This window comes from Setaria italica, chromosome IX (assembly GCF_000263155.2).
Source record: "Setaria italica strain Yugu1 chromosome IX, Setaria_italica_v2.0, whole genome shotgun sequence".
Taxonomy (NCBI): Eukaryota; Viridiplantae; Streptophyta; class Magnoliopsida; order Poales; family Poaceae; genus Setaria; species Setaria italica.
Window position 1 is genome coordinate 24,650,747 of NC_028458.1, and position 23,146 is coordinate 24,673,892.

Here is a 23,146-nt window from a genome sequence, read left to right on the forward strand (position 1 = left end):
CCCCTGGAGTCCGGAGGAGGCGCCACGGCAGGAGGGGGGCGCGCACGACTAGGGGGAGGGCTGCGGCTCCCAACCCTAGGTGCCCCACCTGGGCTGCCCTGTTGGGCCATCTTGTTATTCCGCTGGGCCTTCGTTCCTTAACAGCATGATGAAGTTTAATTCTCTCGCACGGACCCGAGTGATTGGCCCAACTGGATGATCAACTGTAGGCGCCTGAGGTGGAGGAGCAACTGGAGGCGCCTGAGGTGCTGCTGGTGTAGATGTACTCGTGGTGTCCTCATCATCCTCCCCTTCTTGAACTGAAGTCGTCCTTGATGGCAACTCCTCATCTTCGCCCGCTTACGGTTTCAAATCTGCAACATTAAAACTCGTGGAAACACCAAACTCCGCAGGCAGGTCAAGGATCCTATCCATTGGATTAGTATCTTGTGGTCTTGTTTCATAATTTTCAAGGTTATACAGGTAGATAGATAGTTTCAAGGTTGTACAGGTAGATAGGGAGATAGTTTCCACCAGATACGTTTGCTTAAACTTAAACTGCGTGGATAAATATGCAAAATTATTTTTCATGTGCACCTACAAAACACGGGTCCGGGTACTTTGACCTCGCGCTCATCTCACGCCGCGTCGCCCGCCACGCGCCACTTTGCTTGTCACTTGTCAGAGTCCTAGTCACAGCCTCAGAGTCACAGGTCACTTGCTTGTAGCTGTACTCCTCTGCTTGCCCCCCATGGACAGCGACGGCGACTGTGGCTCGGACGCCGGCGCCGAGTGGGTCTGGGTGCGCCGGCCGGCGGAGGCGGAGGCCGTTGCCGCGGCGGCCGGGTGGCCGGCGGCGGCGGCGGATGAGGAGGCGCGGCCCCTGAAGGTAGTGTTCGCGTCGCCGGCGAGGTACTTCACCGACGCGGCGCCTATCGGGAATGGTCGCCTCGGCGCCATGGTGTGGGGCGGCGTCGAATCCGAGAGGCTCCAGCTTAACCGTAAGTCGACCGCTTCCACTCTATCCATGATCCATCTGCCCTGCTCCTCTACTTCAAGTTTAGTTCGAAAAAATCTTGGGTTCTTGGTAGTCAACTTCTCTGCTCCCTATTCAGCCTTGGGTTTGATTAATCTGGAGATAAATGGTGGCAGTTAAATAACTCATGAGCGAGTCTTATCTAATTGTGGGCTGTGGGTGATTGTGATTCTGTTGGAAAATTAGACAACTGCAGGATTAAATTCCGAAGTAGATTTATCATGACAAGAACAAAACCTAGCATGCAATTCTCTAACATACTAGGCAACATCAAGCACAACATCATGATCTCAGAAAACATGATGAAATAACAGATTGTATCACGGCGTACGTACTAAGCGGGTGTAGCCGTGATGATGAGTGGTGCTGAGTGGATGACGATGGTGTTGCGGACGGAGCGCAGCAGACAGCATCGAAGATGATGGTACGCCGCAACGCCGGACTTGGACGGAGGACGAGCCGTGGTGAAGACCTTGAGCAGTCGCGCAGAGCGCTTCCCAAAAACCTTATTCACCCTCAAAAACCCTAGCTCGACTAGATGTCTCTTTGGTAGAGGGGCTGGATTTCGACGGACCATTCACGTAGGCGTCGCGCGCCGGCGCCCATCGCCCCCGCTTGGCAAGGCGAGTGCGCGCGTGGAGCTTTCCTTTTCTCCCCACACACATAGCTTGGAGGAGTGGAGATAACCTCCATATTTATGTTGGTCATCCTCCTCCACTAGTAATGTGGGACTAAAGGTTTGCACCACTTATGCCCACATGGGCCTTTGAGATTTATTTGAAATTTCTGAAATTTGCAATGGGCCAAGCCCATTATTCCATCAGATTCATCTTGAGAATGATGGTTGATGCCTGATGGGCCAGCGGGGCGTCGGTTGGAGAGAGCCGCAGATCATGTGATGCTTGCTTGTTTATTCTATTTTATTCCTGAAACAATTCGACACATTACATGGCCATTGAAGTATGCTCTAGGCAGGATGGATGGGAACAGAAGCAGCCTAGGCCAGCCAAGATACAAGATTTGTACAATAAAGGTTCATACCTGATTAATCAGCTGCAATACACAAAAAGTAAGACTATAAGAGAATAAAAGAATAATAGAATTGGTTGATTCATTAACAAACATAGAGCACTGCAAATGCATTTGCCACGTACGGTTGCTTATCTTATTCTGCTGCCGCTATTTGGTGTTTGGTTTGCTAATATGCTGAGGAAAATGTGGGCTGCATGCCAGGTAAAACTGCTAATCTGGTAAAAGGAAACAAGAGATTTTGATATTTGACATTACAATTCGTGAGCCTTTCAAGAATTGACACTCTTATCACAATGACATGTGGGGTCAATCTGAGTCAATGACGTGGGTCCGGGTGTCAAATCTTGAAAGGCTTTTAACCTCCTGAAAACTATGCATGATGTAGTGGTTCAAATTTAAACTCTGATGTGCTTTTTTTTCTTAGAATTTTTGAAATTTCATAAGTTTCATTCAAATGTGTTCAATAGATTTGCTTGTTCAGATTTTCACATGATGATTCCCCTAAAATTAAGTTCAAAACAGACATAATTATGTAGGAGACTTTTCAATTGTGCTCCCAAACTGTGTTTGAAACAAATTTTAGGCATTGATACCTCTTTTTGTTAAAGAGCAAAGCATGCCTAGTTATGTTCTATTTCTGGCGGGGACAGTCCTCACTTAATGTTTCTGATTGGAGCATTCAAATTGTTGAATTTAAAATCTATGTTTCATATTTCTGCAAATACCTTTTTAGTTACCTTTAATCTTTTTAGAGCTTATTGCTTTTCATTAAAAATACTTGTGAACATCTCAAAGAAAAGATATTGTCGCAGATGACACTCTATGGACAGGTGGACCTGGTAATTATACAAATCCCAAAGCACCTCCTGTTCTTTCTAAAGTAAGGAACCTTGTTGACAATGGAAAGTATCCTGAAGCCACAGCTGCTGCATATGATCTCTCTGGTGACCAAACACAGGTATAAATTGTATTTTTGGATTTTCCTTTTGGAGACATACCCAAGTTGAAATATAACCTATGATTTTACTGAAGGTCTACCAACCTCTTGGGGATATTGATCTGATCTTTGGTAAGCATATCAAGCACACGAATTACAAAAGAGAGCTAAATCTTCACACTGCAACAGTCAATGTCACATATACTGTTGGCGAGGTAGTCTACTCAAGGGAACATTTCTCCTCAAACCCACATCAAGTCATTGCGACTAAAATCTCTGCAAACAAACCAGGAAATGTTTCTTTTACAGTGTCTTTAACTACTCCACTAGACCATAAGATCCGTGTAACAGATGCAAATGAAATAATCATGGAGGGTAGCTGTCCAGGTGAACGGCCTCAAAAAGACAACAAGACCTCTGATCATCCCATTGGAATTAAATTTTGTGCCATTCTTTACCTGCAAACAAATGGTGCTAATAGCAAAGTGAAAATATTAAAGGATAAGATGCTGAAACTTGATGGTGCCGACTCTGTTATTTTACTTCTTGCAGCTGCTACTTCATTTGAAGGGCCATTTATCAAACCTTCAGAATCTAAACTGGATCCAACGGTATCTGCTTTCACAACATTAAGTGTGGCTAGGAGCCTGTCATATTCCCAGCTAAAAGCGTACCACATGGATGATTACCAGAGTCTTTTCCAGCGTGTTTCCTTGCAACTTTCACATGACTGTAATTATCAGCTTTGGGAGAATAGACTAGGTCAGTCAGCAGAGGCTGGCTCTCAGGATGCTACTGTGTCAGATTATGCTTTTCAAAGAGCTGACTGCACTAGATCGGCAGTCCTTAATGATTCTGTGAAGTCTACAGTAGACAGAATTATTACTTTTAAGGACAATGAAGACCCTTCTCTGGTAGAACTTCTGTTTCAATTTGGCCGCTATCTACTCATTTCGTGCTCAAGGCCGGGAACCCAGATTTCCAACCTGCAAGGGATATGGAGCAATGACCCTTCACCACCATGGGAGTAGGTTTTTACAATGGCATATTTTGTTTTATCTGCACTATTAAATTATGGATTCGTGGAGTATTATTGTTTATAGCTATAAATATGGAAATAGCAGCAGCAGAATAATGATTTCACCAAAAGTTCACCCTATTGGCAAAGTGTTTTGGTGTTTGGCTAAGCCCTATTGTCTAGGTCAAGTTGCTATTGGAGATACTGTAATGCTCTAAACACAAACTAATTAGTAGAAATCTGAGAAGAATAACCCGCCCCTCCCCCCCATAAGTGAATATTTTGTAACTTTAGTTTGTGTGCCACACAAACTTCTTAAATTTTCAGACCCACTTTTCCACATCAGCTTTATTTAAGGACCACATAAACTGAGCCTTAGTATTATATATTTTAATTTGTTGACATCAATAATAATTTGATTTCTAGAGTTGTTTAAAGTCACTATCCTGTCAGTACCTTAGCAAAGGAAAAAAGGGGAAAATATTTAGTGTCAAACAATCATGTAGAAAATTGTCAAATTTGCACATCTTCCCAATGCTGGTTTTCCACATTACATTAAAAAACGTTTTGTTTCCTTTGTTTTTTTCTAGTTAGTACTGATTCATTTTATTTTTTTGGAAATAAACTATGGGTTCTTATGTGTGCATTATCTTGTTCTTACATATTTCCTGTTTCCAATATTTTCCACCAGCCCATGATTGAATTAACATTATGTATGTTTGACTTCTCAGTGCAGCTCCCCATCCAAATATAAATCTGCAAATGAATTACTGGCCAGCGCTTCCATGTAACCTTAGTGAATGCCAAGAACCACTGTTTGACTTTATTGGCTCCCTATCAGTCAATGGGGCTAAGACAGCAAAAGTAAGTAAACTGGTAGAAATATCTGAACGTTGCAATTTTCTACCTTGTATACCACTGAGAAAACTAACATTGTTTTTTCTACTCTCTACTGAACTTACCGTTGCAACTAGTATATCAGTGAGAATACATAATGTGTTGGCTGCTTACATCAGGATTGTGGAGAATTTTTCTCAATCCATATGCTATTAACTTATAATATGATGGTGTAAATCTGAATGCAGATTTTGAAGTTAGTAATAGGCAAATTCTATGTTATGCTTCTTGCATCTTTCAAGTTAAAACAATTCCAATCGTCCCTGTGAATAAAAATTATTCATATCCTACTAGTATTCAAATTCTTTTAGAACGGGGACCTGTAGGTCAAAAGGATTCATATGCAAATCCTAGATGGACAAGGATCCCCACCCCCGTAAAGTAGGACAAAGAGCAACTTTGAAGGGTCAATCTGGACTCAAAACACACCCACACACACAAAAACACACTCAACACTCACAGAAGGGAAAAAAAAATACTAAATCAGCATGCCACCATAATTAGGAGGAATGACCATACTGCCAGGGTCTAAACAGGCCATAAGGTGCTAAGCCCTTTGTCAACCAGAGGCACCATAACTTAGCCTCATCATTAAGGAGTTTAAACCTTTCTTGTTAGCCTCATCATTAAGGAGTTTAAACCTTTCTTGTGATTCTTCTCAACTCTACCATAAGGAATCAAAGCAATAAAAAAATGAAATATAAAGTTAGGTAAAGGCGAGGATCCAAGGGTTTTACAGGTTTGGGAGCAATTAAACCTTGTCCTCTTGTATGATTGTCTGACCAAATATTGAGTGTTGCCCTTATTGTTTTGTCACAGTTATTGTGATTATCTATGGAAGATGTTGATCTTGTAAAAATCTATGCTGGGGAACTGCAAGTTGAGGTGTTAGCTGGGGGCTTGAATGTCGAGGCATAGTGGAGGATGAGGTTGCTAGGGGCTTCCAGTTAGTAGTGGTGGAAAGGGACCGATGCCAACGATGCCAACGTTGTGCTGGTATTTCCTAGTAGAGTTGGTAGAGACCAAGGCCAACGACAAGATGTTAAATGATAAAGTTCTATTTTATGGCTCTGGCAGTGGGTGCATTTCTGGTGGCCAAGGTAATTTTGCTTATGGTGGATGCAGTGGTGGCGGTACTAGTGTAGTAATGGTGTTAGTGGTGGCAATTGCCTATTTTGCAGTAGTCTTTGTTAGAAAGAGTCCTAGTCCTATAAGGATTAGGTCCTGCGCCTGGATGAGTCCTGTGCCTGGCTGTTTTAGTGCTGGCCGGACTCTGTTTGTATTGGTTAAGATAGAGATATGGGGAGGAGTCCTGATCCCTTAGGTTTCCTTTCGCCTAGGATCCTCCTCCCCTATATATGTAACTGTATTGTCTCTCAATTAATTAACCTACTATTTCCACACATCTCTATTGCTTTCATGGTATCACGAGTTTAGGGTTCTTCTCCTCAATCTCGCTTCCGCTCCAGCGCGCCGTTTTCCTGGCGTAGCCCTAGCGCGCTTCCTTCTTGGTGCTACTCCAGCTCGCCCCTCTCCCCCGGCGCTGCTCCATGGCTGGCGCCACCTCTGGTGCTGCCATTGTCGACCCTGGCAAGGTCCAGGACCCCGACACCATCGTCGACGCTGCTGCGGATCTCAAGCGCGCTGAAGACCTTCGGGCTGCTGACGAGGAACGCGAGCGCGTCGCCCAGGCCTAACGCGCGGCCGCTCTCGCCCGCGCGGCTAATGCTGATCGCGAGGCTGCTCTTGCGCAGCAAGAACGCGACGTGGCCGATGCTCGTCTGCGTGCCGCCCAGGAGCGCGCCGCCTGCGAGCGTGGAGCGGCTGCGGCCCCATCGCCCGAGGATGACGCTGCCTCCTTCTGTGCCGCCGAAGAAGGCGCCCCTGACCCCCCTCCTTGACGCGGCTCTTCTCCACCATGAAGCCGCGACTCTGCTCAATCTGCACGCCCAGGCCGTCGCCATGCAGAACATCCGAGCTCTCGTGCCGCTCCTCCTCGACGTCCACTCCACCTTCTACGCCCGGTGGCATGAATCCTTCATGCTCACCCTCACCAAGTTCTCCCTGGAGTGCCACGTCCTCTCCGATGACGTCGCCCTGCCTCGCCGGATTGGGTGCGCATGAACGCCGTCGTTCGCACTTGGATTCTCGGCACCATCAGCGACGACCTCGCCGACACGGTGTCACAGCGCGGCGTTCTTGCCCGCGTCCTCTAGCTCGCCATCGAGTCACAGTTCCTTGGGAACCGCACGACTCGCGCTCTCTACGCCGACCAGGAGTTCCGGGCCTTCTCTCAGGGGGATCTTCCCATTGTTGAGTATTGCCGCCGCTACAAGAAGCTTGCTGAGGATCTTCGTGATCTTGGCGAACCCGTCTCCGACCGGACCCTCGTCCTCAACATCGTCCGGGGCCTCAACGAGCGCGAGAACGCGCTCGATCTTCACATCCGCCGCACCAACCCCCTTCCTAGCTTCATGCAGGTCCGCTTTGGCTCTCGAGGAACTCACCATGGCCAAGGCTGCCCCCGCCACTGCTCTCGCCGCGGTGCTCGGCTTCAGCGCCTCTGGTGGACCCAAGCCACCCCCTTCGCAGCAGCCGCCCCAGCGTTCCCCCCAGCGCAGTCCGGGGGAGATGCAGGTGGCTCCGGGGGCGGCACGGGTGGCTCGGGGGGCGGCTCTAATTCTGGACAGCAGCAGCAGCGCTTGAAGCGTGGGAAGCGCGGCGGCCAGAAGACAGGAGACAACAACTCTAGCAACAACTCTGGAGCCGGCGCCCTCACCTCCTCCCCGGGCCAGCCTCCCTCCGGCTACAGCTATGTCAACCCTTGGACTGGCGCCATCTACATGTGGCCTGGTCAGCACTCGCCGTCTGCCCCACGTCCTCCTGCTGGGACTGCCCAGCAGCAGCCCCAGGCTCTCTTCGTCGGTTCCCCTGGCCAATGGGCGGGTCAGTGGGGGGTCCCTCCAGCCTCATATGGGCCGGTCCCTAGCTACGTCGGCACCTCCTCGACACCTCTTGGTTGGGATCAGCAGGCCCTGGCCACCAATTTCCAGACCGTGTCTCTGCAGCAACCGCAACAACATGAGTGGTACCTCGACACCGGAGCTTCTAGCCATATGACATCTGACGCTGGTAGTCTCTCCCACATCTTCCTCACATCATCTTCCATCCAATATTGTTGTTGGTAATGGGCATCTCATCCCTGTTACCTCTTCTGGCATTGCTCATTTGTCGCCTAACTTCCGCCTTAATAATGTCTTGGTTTCTCCGTCCCTTATTAAGGATTTGATCTCAGTTCGCCAGTTTACCACTAACAACAATTACTCTGTGGAATTTGACCCCTTTTGGCTGCTCTGTGAAGGATCTACCCACTCGGAGCGTGATCGTCAAGTGTGATAGCTCCGGTCCCCTCTACCCATTGCGGCTGCCTGCTTCTGCTCTCTATGCGTCCACGTCATCTCTTTGGCACCAGTGGCTTGGGCATCCGGGCCATGAGGCTCTTTCCAAATTAGCGCACTCCTCGGCTATTCCTTGTAATAAAAGTGATCGCAGTACTCTCTGTCAAGCTTGTCAGTTAGGTCGTCATGTTCGCCTACCTTTTCATGCTTCGTCCTCTCGTGCCACTCATCCTTTTCAATTAATACATTGTGATCTCTGGACTTCTCCCGTTGTCAGTGTCTCTGGTCACAAGTATTATCTGGCTATTTTGGATGATTATTCCCATTACCTGTGGACGTTTCCCCAACAGCTCAAGTCTGACACTTACTCTACGCTCACCAATTTCTTTGCCTATGTCCGCACACAGTTTGGCGCCACCGTCCAGGGCATTCAGTGCGACAATGGTTGCGAGTTCGATAATCTCCGCGCCTGCATGTTCTTCCTGTCCCATGGCATCCACCTGCGCATGTCCTGCCCCTACACCTCCACCCAGAACGGTAAAGCTGAACGCATCATTCGCTCCATTAACAACGTCATTCACACCATGTTGATTCAGGCAAGCATCCCTCCCACCTATTGGGCCGCGGCACTAGGTACTGGCACATACCTTCTTAACATCCTTCCAACCAAAACCCTCTCCTTGTCGACGCCACACTACACCTTACTGGGGTCTCCGTCCTCGTATGAGCATCTTCGCGTCTTTGATTGTAAGTGTTATCCTAACCTCACCGCCACCGCTCCGCACAAGCTTTCTCCTCGTTCCGCCCTTTGTGTTTTCCTTGGCTATTCCCCACATCACAAGGGCTATCTTTGCCTTGACTGTCATTCCAACCGCGTCATCATATCGCGCCACATGGTCCTCGACGAATCCTCCTTTCCGTTTTTGGAGGCGTCTTCCCCCACGCGTGCGGCCTTTGATTTTTTGGATGACTTGACTGATCCAGTTCCAGCTCCCTTCGCGCTATCGCCCCCTTTGTTTTCTGCAGGTTCGCCAGCACAAGGATCCCACGCCGGCGTGGCTCGGGTTGCCTCCCAGCCAGCGTCTAGCCTCCTGCCTAGCCTCGACCAGACGGACCCCTCGCCGGGCGGCCCGCTGCGCGATCCTGACGCCGCAGCCTCGCTGTCTCGCCGCCTGGCGCCCACAGGAGCGCCCCCCGGCTTCCCTGCAGCCCTGTCGCCCCCTTCTGGCTCCTCCCCGGTGCTGGCCCGTGGGAGGCGCCTGCCTCAGGCTGCGCCTCCAGGGGGGCCGCCGCCGTCACCCGTCGATGTCTCTGCTGCCCGCTTCCGTGGTCAGGTCTACGCTCGTCACCCCCTTGGCTCCTCGACACCTACTTGAGGGGCGCCTCTCCGGCGCTGCCACAGCCCGCGCCGCCGTCGTCACCCGTTGATGTCTTTGCTGCCCGCTTTCGCGGTCAGGTCTACGCTCGTCGCCCCCTTGGCTCCTCGTCGACACCTGCCAGAGGGGGCACCTCTCGGGCGCTGCCACAGCCCGCGCTGCCTCCGGCCTCGTCTTCGCCACCCGTCCCCGCACCACCGGCCTCGCTGCCTGCTGTTCCTGCTGGCGCCGTGCCCATTGATCCGGTGATCAATCAACATGGCATGGTCCCCAGGGGCAAGCGCGACATCCGGTTCCCTGCTCTCTTCGAGACCTCAGTTTTGTCTCCAGTACCACGGAGTTATCGTGCTGCTCTCGCTGATCCAAATTGGCGTGCCGCCATGGAACTAGAATACTCTGCCCTTCTCGCCAATAACACTTGGGATCTCATTCCTCGACCGCCGGGTTCTAATGTTGTGATAGGGAAGTGGGTGTTCAAGCACAAATTCAAGGCTGATGGTTCCCTTGAGCGCTATAAAGCATGGTGGGTGCTCCGTGGCTTCACTCAACGGTCAGGTATTGATTTTTCAGAGACCTTCAGTCCAGTAGTCAAGCCTGCAACAGTCCGTACAGTTCTCTCACTGGCTCTTTCGCATGGTTGGCCGATTCATCAGCTTGATATCAACAATGCCTTTTTGCATGGGAACCTGACTGAGACAGTATATTGTGTTCAGCCGTCTGGATTTGAGGACTCTGCCCGTCCAGATCATGTATGTCGCCTGAACATATCACTTTATGGCCTCAAGCAGGCACCTCGGGCTTGGTATAGCAGATTTGCTTCCTATCTTCTTAAGCTTGGGTTTGTTGAAGCCAAGTCGGACACCTCTTCTTTCATATACCGCCTCGATGATGATCTGATTTATTTGTTGCTATATGTCGATGATATAGTCCTGACTACCTCTTCAGCATCTCTCCTGAAGCGCACTATCGACGCTCTACAGCAAGAATTCTCAATGAAGGATCTCGGTCAGTTACATCATTTCCTTGGCATGCATGTCCAGCACACCCCCTCAGGTCTCTTCCTCTCCCAACGGCAGTACATGATTGATATTCTTTAGCGAGCTAGCATGAGTGATTGCAAACCTTGCACTACGTCGGTCGACGTGAATCCAAAGCTTCCTGCAGATGGTGCCCCAGTGAAGGACATTACTGATTTTCGCAGCCTGGCAGGAGCGCTTCAGTACCTGACTTTCACTCGCCCAGACATTGCATATGGTGTTCAGCAGGTTTGTCTACACATGCACGACCCGCGGGAACCACATCTGGCTGCCCTTAAGCGTATCCTACACTATGTTCGCGGCACTTCATTTGGGACTGCTTGTACGCCCCTCCTCTCAATCCGAGCTGGTTGTCTACTCTGATGCACATTGGGTAGGTTGTCCAGACACTCGCAAATCAACTTCTGGTTATGCCGTGTTCCTCGGGGACAATCTTGTATCATGGTCGTCCAAGCGTTAGAATACGGTCTCTCGTTCCAGTGCTGAGGCTGAGTATCGGGCGGTCGCCAATGCCGTTGCTGAAGCTACATGGCTCCGTCAGTTGCTGAGATGCATGTTCCGTTGCGCAAGGCAACTCTGGTTTATTTTGACAACATCTGCACGGTATACATGTCTTCTAACCCTGTCCAGCATTAGCGAACAAAGCATGTGGAGATCGATCTTCACTTTGTCCGAGAGCGTGTTGCCCTTGGTGATGTTCGCGTTCTTCATGTTCCGACGACGTCTCAGTTCGCTGACATCTTCACCAAAGGACTACCATCTTCGGTCTTTACTGAATTTCGGTCCAGTCTCAACGTTCGCTCCACGGACGCTTCAACTGCGGAGGGGGGGGGGGGTTGTTAGAAAGAGTCCTAGTCCTATAAGGATTAGGTCCTGCGCCTGGCTGTTTTAGTGCCGGCCGGACTCTGTTTGTATTGGTTAAGATAGAGATACGGGGAGGAGTCCTGATCCCTTAGGTTTCCTTTCGCCTAGGATCCTCCTCCCCTATATATGTGACTGTATTGTCTCTCAATTAATTAATCTACTATTTCCACGCATCTCTATTGCTTTCAGTCTTGATGGTTATGTAACATGATGATTTGCCTGTAGAGATGAAAGCGCATGGTTCATATCATTGTCCCATCTTAAGGGACAGTGTCAGTAATTAGTATTAGAAACTAATAGGAGGCTGAGTTGATATTATTGAAAGTCTATACTAGTGTGCAGTTATAATCGAAGCAGTGTAAATAAAAAGATGTGGGTCTCATTGACAGACAATAGTTATTTCCTAAATTCTAACAAGGCATCCTAAATTCTAGGTAGAGATTTCATGTTTTTCTACATCTATTTTTTATACTCTTTCCTGACAGGTGAATTACGAAGCTAGCGGCTGGGTCAGTCATCAAGTCACAGACCTGTGGGCAAAAACATCACCGGATGCTGGTGATCCTGTGTGGGCTCTATGGCCAATGGGTGGGCCATGGCTTGCCACTCACCTTTGGGAGCACTACAGTTTTACATTGGACAAAGTGAGCAATGATGCAGGAACAAAATATGCATTATTTTCGTGTCCAACACTAAAAAGGGAAAATTGTTAGGGGGTGTTTGGTTCTTTAGTCCCGACTAAAATTCATGTCACATCGAATGTTCGGATGTTAATTAGGAGGACCAAACATGAGCTAATTATAAAACTAATTACACAGATGGAGGCTAATTCACGAGACGAATCTATTAAGCCTAATTAATCCATCATTAGCACATGTTTACTGTAGCACCATATTGTCAAATCATGGACTAATTAGGCTTAATAGATTCGTCTCGCAAATTAGTCTCCATTTGTGCAATTGGTTTTATAATTAGTCTATGTTTAATACTCCTAATTAGTATCTAAACATTCAATGTAACAGGAATTTTAGAAGGCCCTAAAGAACCAAGAACCAAACACCCCCTTAGTGTTTCCATAGGCAGATATTAAAAGAGTAGTGTCGTCACAAATTTTATTTAGTGATCCCTTGATGGTAATTCCATTTTCTGGCAATATCTTGCGCCACTATCAAATTGAACATGTGATTCTGATCTATTCCTTTTTCCTTGCAGCAATTTTTAGAGAAAACAGCATATCCACTATTGGAAGGATCAGCTTCATTTTTGTTGGATTGGTTAATTGAGGGACACAGGGAATATTTGGAAACCAATCCTTCTACTTCTCCAGAACATTATTTTATTGCTCCAGATGGTAAGAAGGCCTGTGTGAGCTACTCAACAACTATGGACATGTCAATTATACGTGAAGTTTTCTCAGCTGTTCTATTATCTGCTGATGTAAGCCATTCATCTTTTCGAAAAGAAAAACAAAGTCCTTATCATGTCCATACTAAATAAATCATATATAGTTTTAAAATAAGTATGCTATGAATCATATTTTAATTTCTATTTTTTTCTTGAATCATTTATTTATTTTGGCAATAACTATAGATTATGAAAAACTACTCTTTGTTACCAGATTTTAGGGAAATCGGACACTAATGTGGTTCAGAGAATAAAAAAGGCACTGCCAAATCTCCCACCAGTGAAAGTTGCTAGAGATGGTACAATCATGGAGTGGGTTAGTGAATGCTGCTATTTCTTTTATCTATCATTCAATTTCCTAACTGATGTATATTCAGTGCAGTCATTTTTTTTAATACTTGTGTTCTATGTGCAGGCACAAGACTTTCAGGATCCTGAGGTTCATCATAGACATGTCTCTCACTTGTTTGGTCTTTACCCTGGACATTCTATGTCACTTGAGCAAACACCTGACCTCTGCAAAGCGGTTGCCAATAGTCTTTATAAAAGAGGTACATTTTTTTATAGTGAATGTGCATAAGAATATGTTTTAGTTTTTTGTTGTTTTTGGTTTGAGTAGAACTACTGAAAACAGATTCCTCAAAGGGAAATCAATCTCAAAGTCATCGTTCTTGTATACGTTTAGAAATATCAGGTGTCAAAATTGTTTTCTTTGGACAGTGTGCTTTCATTTGATACATTAAAATTATTTTCTTCATTTTTCCTGCTCAGAACTGACATGACACTTGCAAAGGCTGATGCAAGTGTTTGCTGACAGATTAGAGGTTTCCTTTTTCAGTTATATATAGAATCAGTGTGTAATTTTTTGAACAGTTTTATGACCCTGCTTGCAATGTTCAGTTTGTTTAGTCTGAGAAATACCTCATTTTGTCCTTGCTAATATTGTACTGACTTATCCATTGATCAGGTGATGAAGGCCCAGGTTGGTCTACTTCATGGAAGATGGCCCTATGGGCACATCTTCACAACAGTGAACATGCATACAAAATGATACTGCAGCTAATCACTTTGGTGGATCCAAAACATGAGGTTTCAAGGGAAGGAGGCCTGTACAGCAATCTGTTCACTGCACATCCACCTTTCCAAATTGATGCAAATTTCGGGTAAACATGATCATTCAGCTTGGATCTGGTTTATATAGCATAGCATAATACTCTCTGATCTCAAATATAAGCAGTTTAGGACATTGATATAGTATACAAGGTGAAGGTTTGATCATCAATTTCTGCAAAAATATATTCTTCCAAATAGAAAAGGTTATATATTATAAAACTACTTTTCATGATGAATCTAGTAGGTGTTAGGATCTGAACTGTAACTCTCATCGAGAGGATGGCACTAGGAAGAGTTGGGACAATTTTTTGGGTTTTCTTTCCACAATACCATGTCCAACCAAGGGTTGGGGATACATATTTATAGCTGGCCAAGCAGCCAACCAGCCAAGCATCAAGGCATATGCTAGTCTAAGATGCCTTTTTGATGCTGTCCTATTTAGTCTAAGATGCCTAGGACTGTCCTACCCTAAAAGTAGTCAACAAAGGTGGTGCTGCAGCAAGCCTGCAGCCCCACCGTCCTTCAGTCAACAACAGCTGCAGTCCTAGGCAGGACCAGCAGCACAAGGCCTAGTACAGCAGCTGATCCTTGAAGACCAGCAGGACCAGTACAGCAGCTGGTCCTTGAAGACCAGCAACAAGACAACCAGCAAGACTTATCCAGCATTCTCCCCCTAAGTCTTGTGCGTCGTCTTGTGGGAAAGTTGGACCATCCCAGTCCTGGAACAGAGCTCAAGGAACTTGATCCTCCCAAGGGGCTTAGTGAGTAGGTCCGCAAGTTGATCCTTGGTGTTGATGTAGCTCGCCTTGATGCTTCCTTCCTCCAAGCAGCCTCGGATGAAGTGATACCTCACCCGGATGTGCTTGCTCCGCTCATGAAAAATGGGGTTCTTTGCCAGGGTCAGAGCGGACTTGCTGTCCACCCTGAGCTCCACCGTTCTAGTGTCTTTGCCAAGGAGATCACCGAGCAGTCGGGCAAGCCAAAGCGCCTGAGTTGAAGCAGTGGAGGCCGCGATGTACTCAGCCTCGCAACTGGACAGCGCCACCACCTGCTGCTTGACCGACTGCCAGTTAACGAGGCACTTGCCGAGGAAGAAGAGAATCCCGCTCGTGCTCTTGCTGGTGTCGATGTCGCCGGCGTGGTCGTTGTCGCTGTACCCGACGAAGTGTGCCGTCCCGGGACACCTCGGGTAGAAGAGACCGTGGTCGAGGGTCCCCGCCACGTAGCGGACGATCCTCTTCACGGCCTGCTGGTGCTCCATCGTCGGTCGCTGCATGAACCGACTGACGTAGCCGACGGAGAATGCCAAGTCCGGCCGTGTGTGGGCGAGATAGCGAAGGCTCCCTACAAGACGCCGGTACTGCGTAGCATCTACCTCCTCCGTCGTGCTGTCGCGGCTCAGCTTCAGCCTCTCCTCCATCGGAGTGAGAGCTGGGTTGCAGTCGGTGAGCCCGGCTAGCTCCACGACGCGCTTAGCGTAGGCGATCTGTCGAAGCGTGATCCTGGAATCATCCTGGTGCACCTCGATTCCCAGGTAGAAGGAGAGAGGCCCCAGGTCACTCATCTGGAAGGTGGCCTTCATTTCTTCCTTGAACGCCGCCACCTCGCATCCTTGGTGCCGGTGATCACCAAGTCGTCGACGTAGACACCCACCAGCAGGGCATTTTCTCCATTGCCCCGCCGGTAGATGGCCGCCTCGTGCAGGCTTTGCTCGAAGCCCATCCCTTTGAGCGTGGAATCCAACTTGGCATTCCACGCCCTCGGAGCCTGCCGCAGGCCATAGAGGGCCTTGCGCAAGCGCAGCACCTTGCCCTCCTTGTCGGGGATCGCAAAACCCGGCGGCTGGTGTACGTAGACCTCCTCCTTCAAGTCGCCGTTAAGAAACGCCGACTTGACATCCATGTGATGAACGCGCCAGCCTTCCTGGGCGGCCAGCGCAAGGAGGAGTCGCACGGACTCCATTCGTGCCACGGGGGCAAAAGCATCGTCGAAGTCGATCCCCTCTTGCTGCACGAACCCACGTGCCACCAAGCGAGCCTTGTGCTTGACGATGGCACCGGCTTCATCCCTCTTTAGCTTGAACACCCACTTAAGGGTGATTGCACGGTGACCACGAGGGAGGTCAGCAAGCTCCCAGGTGCGGTTCTTCTCAACCGCGTCCATCTCCGACTGCATCGCAGCGCGCCATGTCGCGTGTCTCTCGGCCTCCGCGAAAGACCGAGGTTCGCCGTCGTCGCATGCAAGGTGCAACTGTGCCTCCAGGTCGCGAGGCACCAGTCCCGGGACCGGCTGGTCGCCGAGGAGGTCTTCCATCGTACGGTACCGTAACTGCTCGTCGTCGTGGTACGCGTCGATGCGCTCCTCGTCGTGAGAGAGCGGAGTAGCGAACTCCACCGGGCTGTGCTCGACATGAGCTGGTGTCGAGGTAGGCGTGCCCGGAGGGGTGGCCGTCGGTGCTGGAGTACGTGGCGTCGCCGGCTGTGGTGGTGCCGGCGAGAATCTCGTCGCAGCCGAAGTCGCGGCTGGAGAGCGTGGCGACGCCGGAGTAGCAGGCGTCGGAGTCGGTGGAGGTTTGGGGACTGGGGTAGGCACGCTTGGCGAAGAAGAGCTGCCTACTCCCCTAGCTCCCTCGAAGTGGACGTACTCGACAGTGAAGTCGTCGTACGTCGGAGTCGAACCGTCGTCCACCGCCTTGTCCCACGCCCATCCTCGCCCTTCGTCGAACACAACATCGCGCGCTGTGCGTACACGCTGTGTCTCCGGGTCGAGAATGCGGTAGGCCTTCGAACCCTCCGCGTAGCCGATGAACACTCTTGGAGTGCTCCTGTTGTCAAGCTTGCCGATGTGGCCAAGCTCCTTGGCAAACGCGAGGCAGCCGAAGACCCGCAAGTGGGACACCGCCGGCTTGCGCCCATGCCAAGCCTCGTATGGCGTCCTGCTGTCGAGCGCCTTGGTGGGCGAGCGGTTGAGGATATAGACAGCCGTCACCACCGCCTCTCCCCAGAGAACAGCCGGCATCCCCCTCTGCTTGAGGAGGGTCCGAGTCATCCCCACAACCGTCTGGTTGCGCCGCTCAACGACGCCGTTCTGCTGCGGGCTGTACGACGCGGAGTAGTGGCGCTGAATGCCCTCATCAGCGCAGTACGACGCGAACTCAGCCGCCGTGAATTCGCCGCCGTTGTCGGTGCGCAGCACGCGCAGCTTGCGGCCACACTCCACCTTCGCAACAGCTTGCGTGCGCCTGATGGCGTTCGCGGCCTCCCCCTTGCTGCCGAGGACCATCACCCACATGTAGCGGGAGGGGTCGTCGACGAGCAGCAAGAAGTAGCGTCGTCCTCCGGGTGTGGCCGGTGTCACCGGGCCACACAAGTCCCCGTGCACGAGCTCGAGCCGCTCCTTGGCTCTGAAGCTCGCCTGCTGGGGAAAGGGGAGCCGCCTCTGCTTTGTCAACACACAGACATCGCAGAACTGCTCCACGTGATCAAGGCATGGTAGGCCTTGCACCATCTCCTTGGCACTGAGCCTCTTCAGGGCCTTGAAATGAAGGTGCCCGAAGCGCTCGTGCCACTGCCACGCCTTGTCGTCCCGACGAGCGGCGAGGCAGAAGGGTTGTGCCACCTGCACATTAAGGATGTAGAGGCGATTTGCGCCTCTAGTTACCTTGGAAAGAAGGTGACGACGACGGTCCCAAATCCTCATGACTCCGTCGTCGATCACCACGCGCGAACCGTTCTCTTCCAGCTGTCCCAGGCTGATGATAGAGTTCCTCAGCGCGGGGATGTAGTACACTCCGGTGAGCAGCCTGTGCTCTCCAGACTCGGCGGTGAAGATGACGGAGCCGACACCCTTGATCTCTACGCCGGAGGCATCCCCAAACTTGACGGTGCCTCGGACGCTAGAGTCAAGCTCGGTGAAGAACTCTCGCCGACCGGTCATGTGCTGGGTAGCGCCGGTGTCGAGGCACCACCCCCCAGTCCTATCGTTGCTGGAGCCGTCGCCAAGGAAGGCGTGTGCCCTCGGCTCGTCAAGGTGGAGGAGAACCGCTGCGGCCGATGCCGCTGGAGTTAGCTCGATGCTTGCATGTGCTAGGAGTAGAGCCGGCTCCTCCTCCTCCGCTAGTGCGACGTGAGCCTGGCCGCGTCTTGGCTGTCGACAGTCCTTGGCCCAATGGCCAAGCCTGCCACAGTTGTGGCACGTGTCGTCGCGTGGCGGCCTGTGCTCGCCGGCGGCACCACCCTGGGCGTCTCCTCGCGCGCCGCCCTCGGCACCTCGTCGAGCCTTGGGCGCCTTGCGTGGCTTGCCGCGCCTGCGGCCGCCTGTCGAGGAAGAAGGCTCCCCCTTCTTCCGATCACCCTGGCGGGCCTCCCATTGCTCCTGAGTGAAATGGAGCTTCCCGCCAATGATGACAGGCCTGAGGGAGGCTGTGACTCGTCGCTGTCGACGACCTTGAGGCGACCTATCGCCTCCTCGATCTGCTTGTACTTCTCTTGTACGCAGCGGAGGAGCTTCTCGACAGCTCTCTCCTCGCTGTAGGTGTCGTCGACGTACTGCACCATCTTCTGCAACAGAGTGTTGAGACGGAGAGCAAAGTCATCAACGTCCTCACCTGGCTTGAAGGCCAGGTTCTCCCACTCCTTGCGAAGTGCCTGCAGTGTGGACTTGCGGGCGCGATCGCTGCCGATGCGTGCCGCAGCGACGGCGTCCCAAGCCTCCTTGGCAGTCCGCTTCTGGGAAAGCGAGAACTGCATCTCGGGCGGGACTGCAGCGATGAGGGCGTCCAGCGCCCGTCGATCCTCATCGTAGTCGACGTCGCCGTACCGGACTGCCTCCTACATGTGCCGCACCTAGAGCCTCACCCTCATCACCGCGGCCCACTCGACGTAGTTGGTCTTGGTGAGGGTAGGCCACCCACCACCGGGGCCGACTTCCCTTACAATAGCATGGGCCCCGTGGCGACCATGATGGCGGTCCGGGGAGGGAGAGCCACGCTGCCTATAAGGGCCACGCTCTCCGTCAACCCGGCCGCCGTGCCGCCGATCGAACTCCATCTCCGCCTCCAGCTGGGCAGCCCTCTCCCGCAATCGCTGGACCTCCAGTGCGACGTCGATGTGCGGGTCGCCCTGGAAGTCGCGGTCACCATGTCCGCCAGGAACACGGTCGTCGCATGCGCCCCCGCCTGGAGCGCCGCCGGCGCGTGCACGCCCGTCTGGACTGCCGCCGCCGCGCCCGCAGGGGTGCTCGGCTGCCCACTGCGCCGCCCGTTCCTGCGCCGCCTCCCTTGCTTGCACGAGCTCTACGTCGGTACCGCCATCGGCAGAGGTAGCGCTGCTGATGCTACCGCCACGTAGAGTCTCGAGCTCCGCTGCCGCCGCACGTGCAGCATCTGCCGCCGTCGCCGCTTCCGCTTCCGCCCTTGCTGCAGCCAGCTCCGCCACCGCCAGCCTCGACGCCCTTGCCGCCGCCGCAGCGATCTCCGCCGCCACTCGGGTACGCTCCTCTGCCGCAGCGAGCTCGGCCTCCTGCCGACGCCGCGCGCTCGAGGCGACCGAGTGCTGTGACTGTCCTGTGGACATAGCGCGCCACCGGGGGGCTGCGTGGGGAAGAGGCTGCTTTCGACGAGCTGCCACTCGTTTGCGTAGAGGGAGAGGAGTGAGCAGGGACAGCCAGTGCTTCTGCTACCGGCTGGGGACGAAAGGTGGCTGGGGAGGGTTGTGAGCAGGAGATGTTCAAGCTACAGGATAGTACGGCTCTGATACCAGTTGTTAGGATCTGAACTGTAACTCTCATCGAGAGGATGGCACTAGGAAGAGTTGGGGCAATTTTCTGGGTTTTCTTTCCACAATACCATGTCCAACCAAGGGTTGGGGCCAAGCAGCCAACCAGCCAAGCATCAAGGCATATGCTAGTCTAAGATGCCTTTTTGATGCTGTCCTATTTAGTCTAAGATGCCTAGGACTGTCCTACCCTAAAAGTAGTCAACAAAGGTGGTGCTGCAGCAAGCATATGCTGCAGCCCCACCGTCCTCCAGTCAACAACAGCTGCAGTCCTAGGCAGGACCAGCTGCACAAGGCCTAGTACAGCAGCTGATCCTTGAAGACCAGCAGGACCAGTACAGCAGCTGGTCCTTGAAGACCAGCAGCAAGACAACCAGCAAGACTTATCCAGCAGTAGGATCAGCTATTGATAGTCAAAAGTCAAGTTTTGACTTAGGACACACCTAAAACTACTTATATTTGTGATTGTAGGGATTATGCTGAGTAAGTTTAAAAGAACTAAATCAACTAGGTTTGATTAAGCTACACAAATCTGCACTTTTTTTTTTGTGGAAAGGAGGCTTATTTAAAAGAAGAGAATTTGAAGGTGCTTAATAGACAAAGGGTGGAGTGAAGTGTGCCAGCTGAAACAAGCAACAAAAGAATAAACTAGCAATACAACACAGGCACAGACAATCACAAAACTACTAAAGGAAAACACATGATCCAGAGCCAACTCAAGGAAAGCTCTCCTCACATCCTCTTGAATCCTCAAAAATAACTATTGTTAGAATGGCTTTCAAGGTGGAATGTTCTTGCGTTTCGCTCCTTCCATGTGTTCCAACATGTGTAGAACTCGATGCCCGAGACTATTCTTCTTTATCCCTTCTCCATCGCTGTTTTATAGAGTAGGAAAGATAGAATGCGTGTAAATCATGGGATGTATTGCAATGAGCCGAGTGGGCGCATATATAGGGGTGCAAGACTTGGGAGGCAAGAGACCTACCCTAGATATTTGCTACACTACCAGCTATACGTATAGGGTCATACAAAATGTAGAACTGCAAGCCATAGTGTGCCATCAATCAGTACAGAGGCTGGAATATTAATACATATTCCCTTTTCTAAAAAAAGGCCATAGTGCGCTATTCTTTCGGAAAACTGCACTTCGAAGGAAAGCTTTTAGAAAACAACACATTCAGTCAATAGATTTATGAGAAAAGCTACATTTCTTGGCATCAGGGGCGGATCTAGGGCCCGGGCTGCCCGGGCTGCAGCCTGGGGCGAGCCCATGTAGCCTCTTTAACATATGTGGTGCCTTAAAAAACTATGATCTCAATTAGAGAAAGGAGGTCAGGAGGCGTGAATCAGCAGCTCAGCCCAGGGCGCAGCTCCATTCTGGATCCGCCCCTGCTTGGCATACCTTTCGCAAGTTTTACTGAATATGTTTAGCTGGACCTACCTGTGACATATGATAAGTTGTGTCTGCTATGGCGCATAAGAAACCAAAGTGGCCTGGAAATCCATCATCCAAATGGCATGAACTCCTTTGTCTGGTTGACTGCTCCTTTGCCACATCATGATGAGCAGGTCATAGTTGACACGTCCAACAAAGATGGGGTGGAAACTACCATGTGACATGTCAATGACATATTGATTTGCAAATATTTCTTGTCGAAATGCAGTTTTGTGATAGTTCATTAAAAGTACATATTTTTTCTTGAAATTATCATAATGCTTTTGTGATGTGGAGTTGCTGCTCTGTTCCACAGGCCTCTTTAAAACCATCAGTTTGAAGAGGCCTTTAGGCCCTTCAACATGTGATGAAACAAATTAAAACCTATTAGCTACTCAAGAAAAAACCTAGTATTAGTCGCACTGCTATTTTTAGAGCACCAAGTTGTGCATGTCCTAATGGTCTTTTCTTACAGGTTCCCAGCTGCACTGTCGGAAATGCTGGTACAGAGCACTGGGACTGACTTGTACCTGCTCCCTGCTCTACCACGCAGCAAGTGGCCTCATGGCTGTGTTAAAGGCCTGAAGGCCCGAGGTGGTGTGACTGTAAACATCAGCTGGAAGGAAGGGGGCCTCCGTGAAGCTCTGCTGTGGTCTAGTAGTGAGCAGATTTCCTTTGCAAGGCTACACTACGCAGACCGGACTGCCCCCTTCAGCCTCTCTTCGGGTCAAGTCTACAGGTTCGGCAGGGATTTGAAGTGCTTGAAGACTTGGCCACTGTGATAGCGCATATCTATGCTTCAATCGGAAGGTAGAATTGGCTGAGAAGATTCAAGAAGTCTTCTGGGAAGAGTCAGCCAATAATCAATCTCAATAAACCATCGCACATATCAAACTTGTGCTTTGCTGTTCATGTTTCAACATTCAGCTTGAGCTATACAATGTGTTCATTTGCGTTTCAGTGCGTACATGTGTAGACATCGCACCATCTTACACTGGGCATGTGCATTCTGTGATTTCTGTCTACATTTCCTCTGGATGAAAACGTGCTGCAGAACAGGTAAGAGATGAAAGGTCCTCTAGGTTTTGGCATCGCGCCTACATCACCCATCTTAGTTTTCGTCACTCAGCGCGCTATTGTTCATTATCGCTGGCCTCTTTCCAGTTCGAGAACAGGCATGCAAAAATATCTCCGGCATGCATGCTTCTTGGCAGTTCAACACTCCACTGATCTGTTGCTTGAATCCTTTCACGTTGTTGCTTGCTATGAATGCTTCTCACCTAAATTGCAACGTACTGGACATGTTATGTTTGGTGAAATTTAGGTAGGAATTCATACCATGTGAACAAATGCTACTCCTGAGCAACTCTTTCTGCGTTAGGTTGAGTAACCTTCTCTGTCGCATTCTATTCCTGAATTCCTGAGTGAGCAGGCAAGATTAGTTAGTGTGCTGCCTTGCCGTAAAATGATGTCCAATTCGCTTGTGCAATCATGATTGTCTCATCTGGGAAACTTGCATTGTGCACTCAGCATCCTAACTTACAGAGATGGTTTGTGTTCACCATTTTTGGTTCGACACGTATGCCGATCACTTGATGCAACACGATTTTGTGGAAGGCATATGGGCAGTGATGTACCGTGCACTCTACTCCTTGATGACACGATTGCAGTTGGAGATGAGTGCTTCTCTATCTCTGTCGACATGTACGATGTTCATGGAGTGGATGGCGCTTTTATTTGACACAGAAGTATCTCTACCTCTGTATGTCTTTTTTTTTTTAGCGGCTCGAATCAGACAGTCGACATGACATGGATTTGACGGAGCGTATCGCGTGATTTGGTCTAT

General features: G+C 50.3%; 1 protein-coding gene across 1 annotated transcript; it reads left to right on the forward strand.

The window, feature by feature from the left end:
- Positions 1–625: 625 nt before the first annotated feature.
- Positions 626–22,363, forward strand: LOC101755534 (alpha-L-fucosidase 2). Its single transcript, XM_004983217.4, has 10 exons — positions 626–980; positions 2,860–3,005; positions 3,080–4,011; positions 4,734–4,866; positions 12,060–12,218; positions 12,787–13,011; positions 13,193–13,294; positions 13,394–13,529; positions 13,946–14,141; positions 21,776–22,363. The coding sequence occupies exons 1-10, from the start codon at positions 731–733 to the stop codon at positions 22,080–22,082; spliced, it is 2,586 nt and encodes an 861-aa protein (XP_004983274.1). The 5' UTR covers positions 626–730; the 3' UTR covers positions 22,083–22,363.
- Positions 22,364–23,146: the final 783 nt, after the last annotated feature.

Coding starts and splice junctions, on each gene's coding strand:
- LOC101755534 (XM_004983217.4), top strand. CDS start 731: ATGGACAGCGACGGCGACTGTGGCTCGGACGCCGGCGCCGAGTGGGTC. Junction 4,012..4,733: donor GACCCTTCACCACCATGGGA/GTAGGTTTTTAC, acceptor TTGACTTCTCAG/TGCAGCTCCCCATCCAAATA. Junction 4,867..12,059: donor ATGGGGCTAAGACAGCAAAA/GTAAGTAAACTG, acceptor CTTTCCTGACAG/GTGAATTACGAAGCTAGCGG.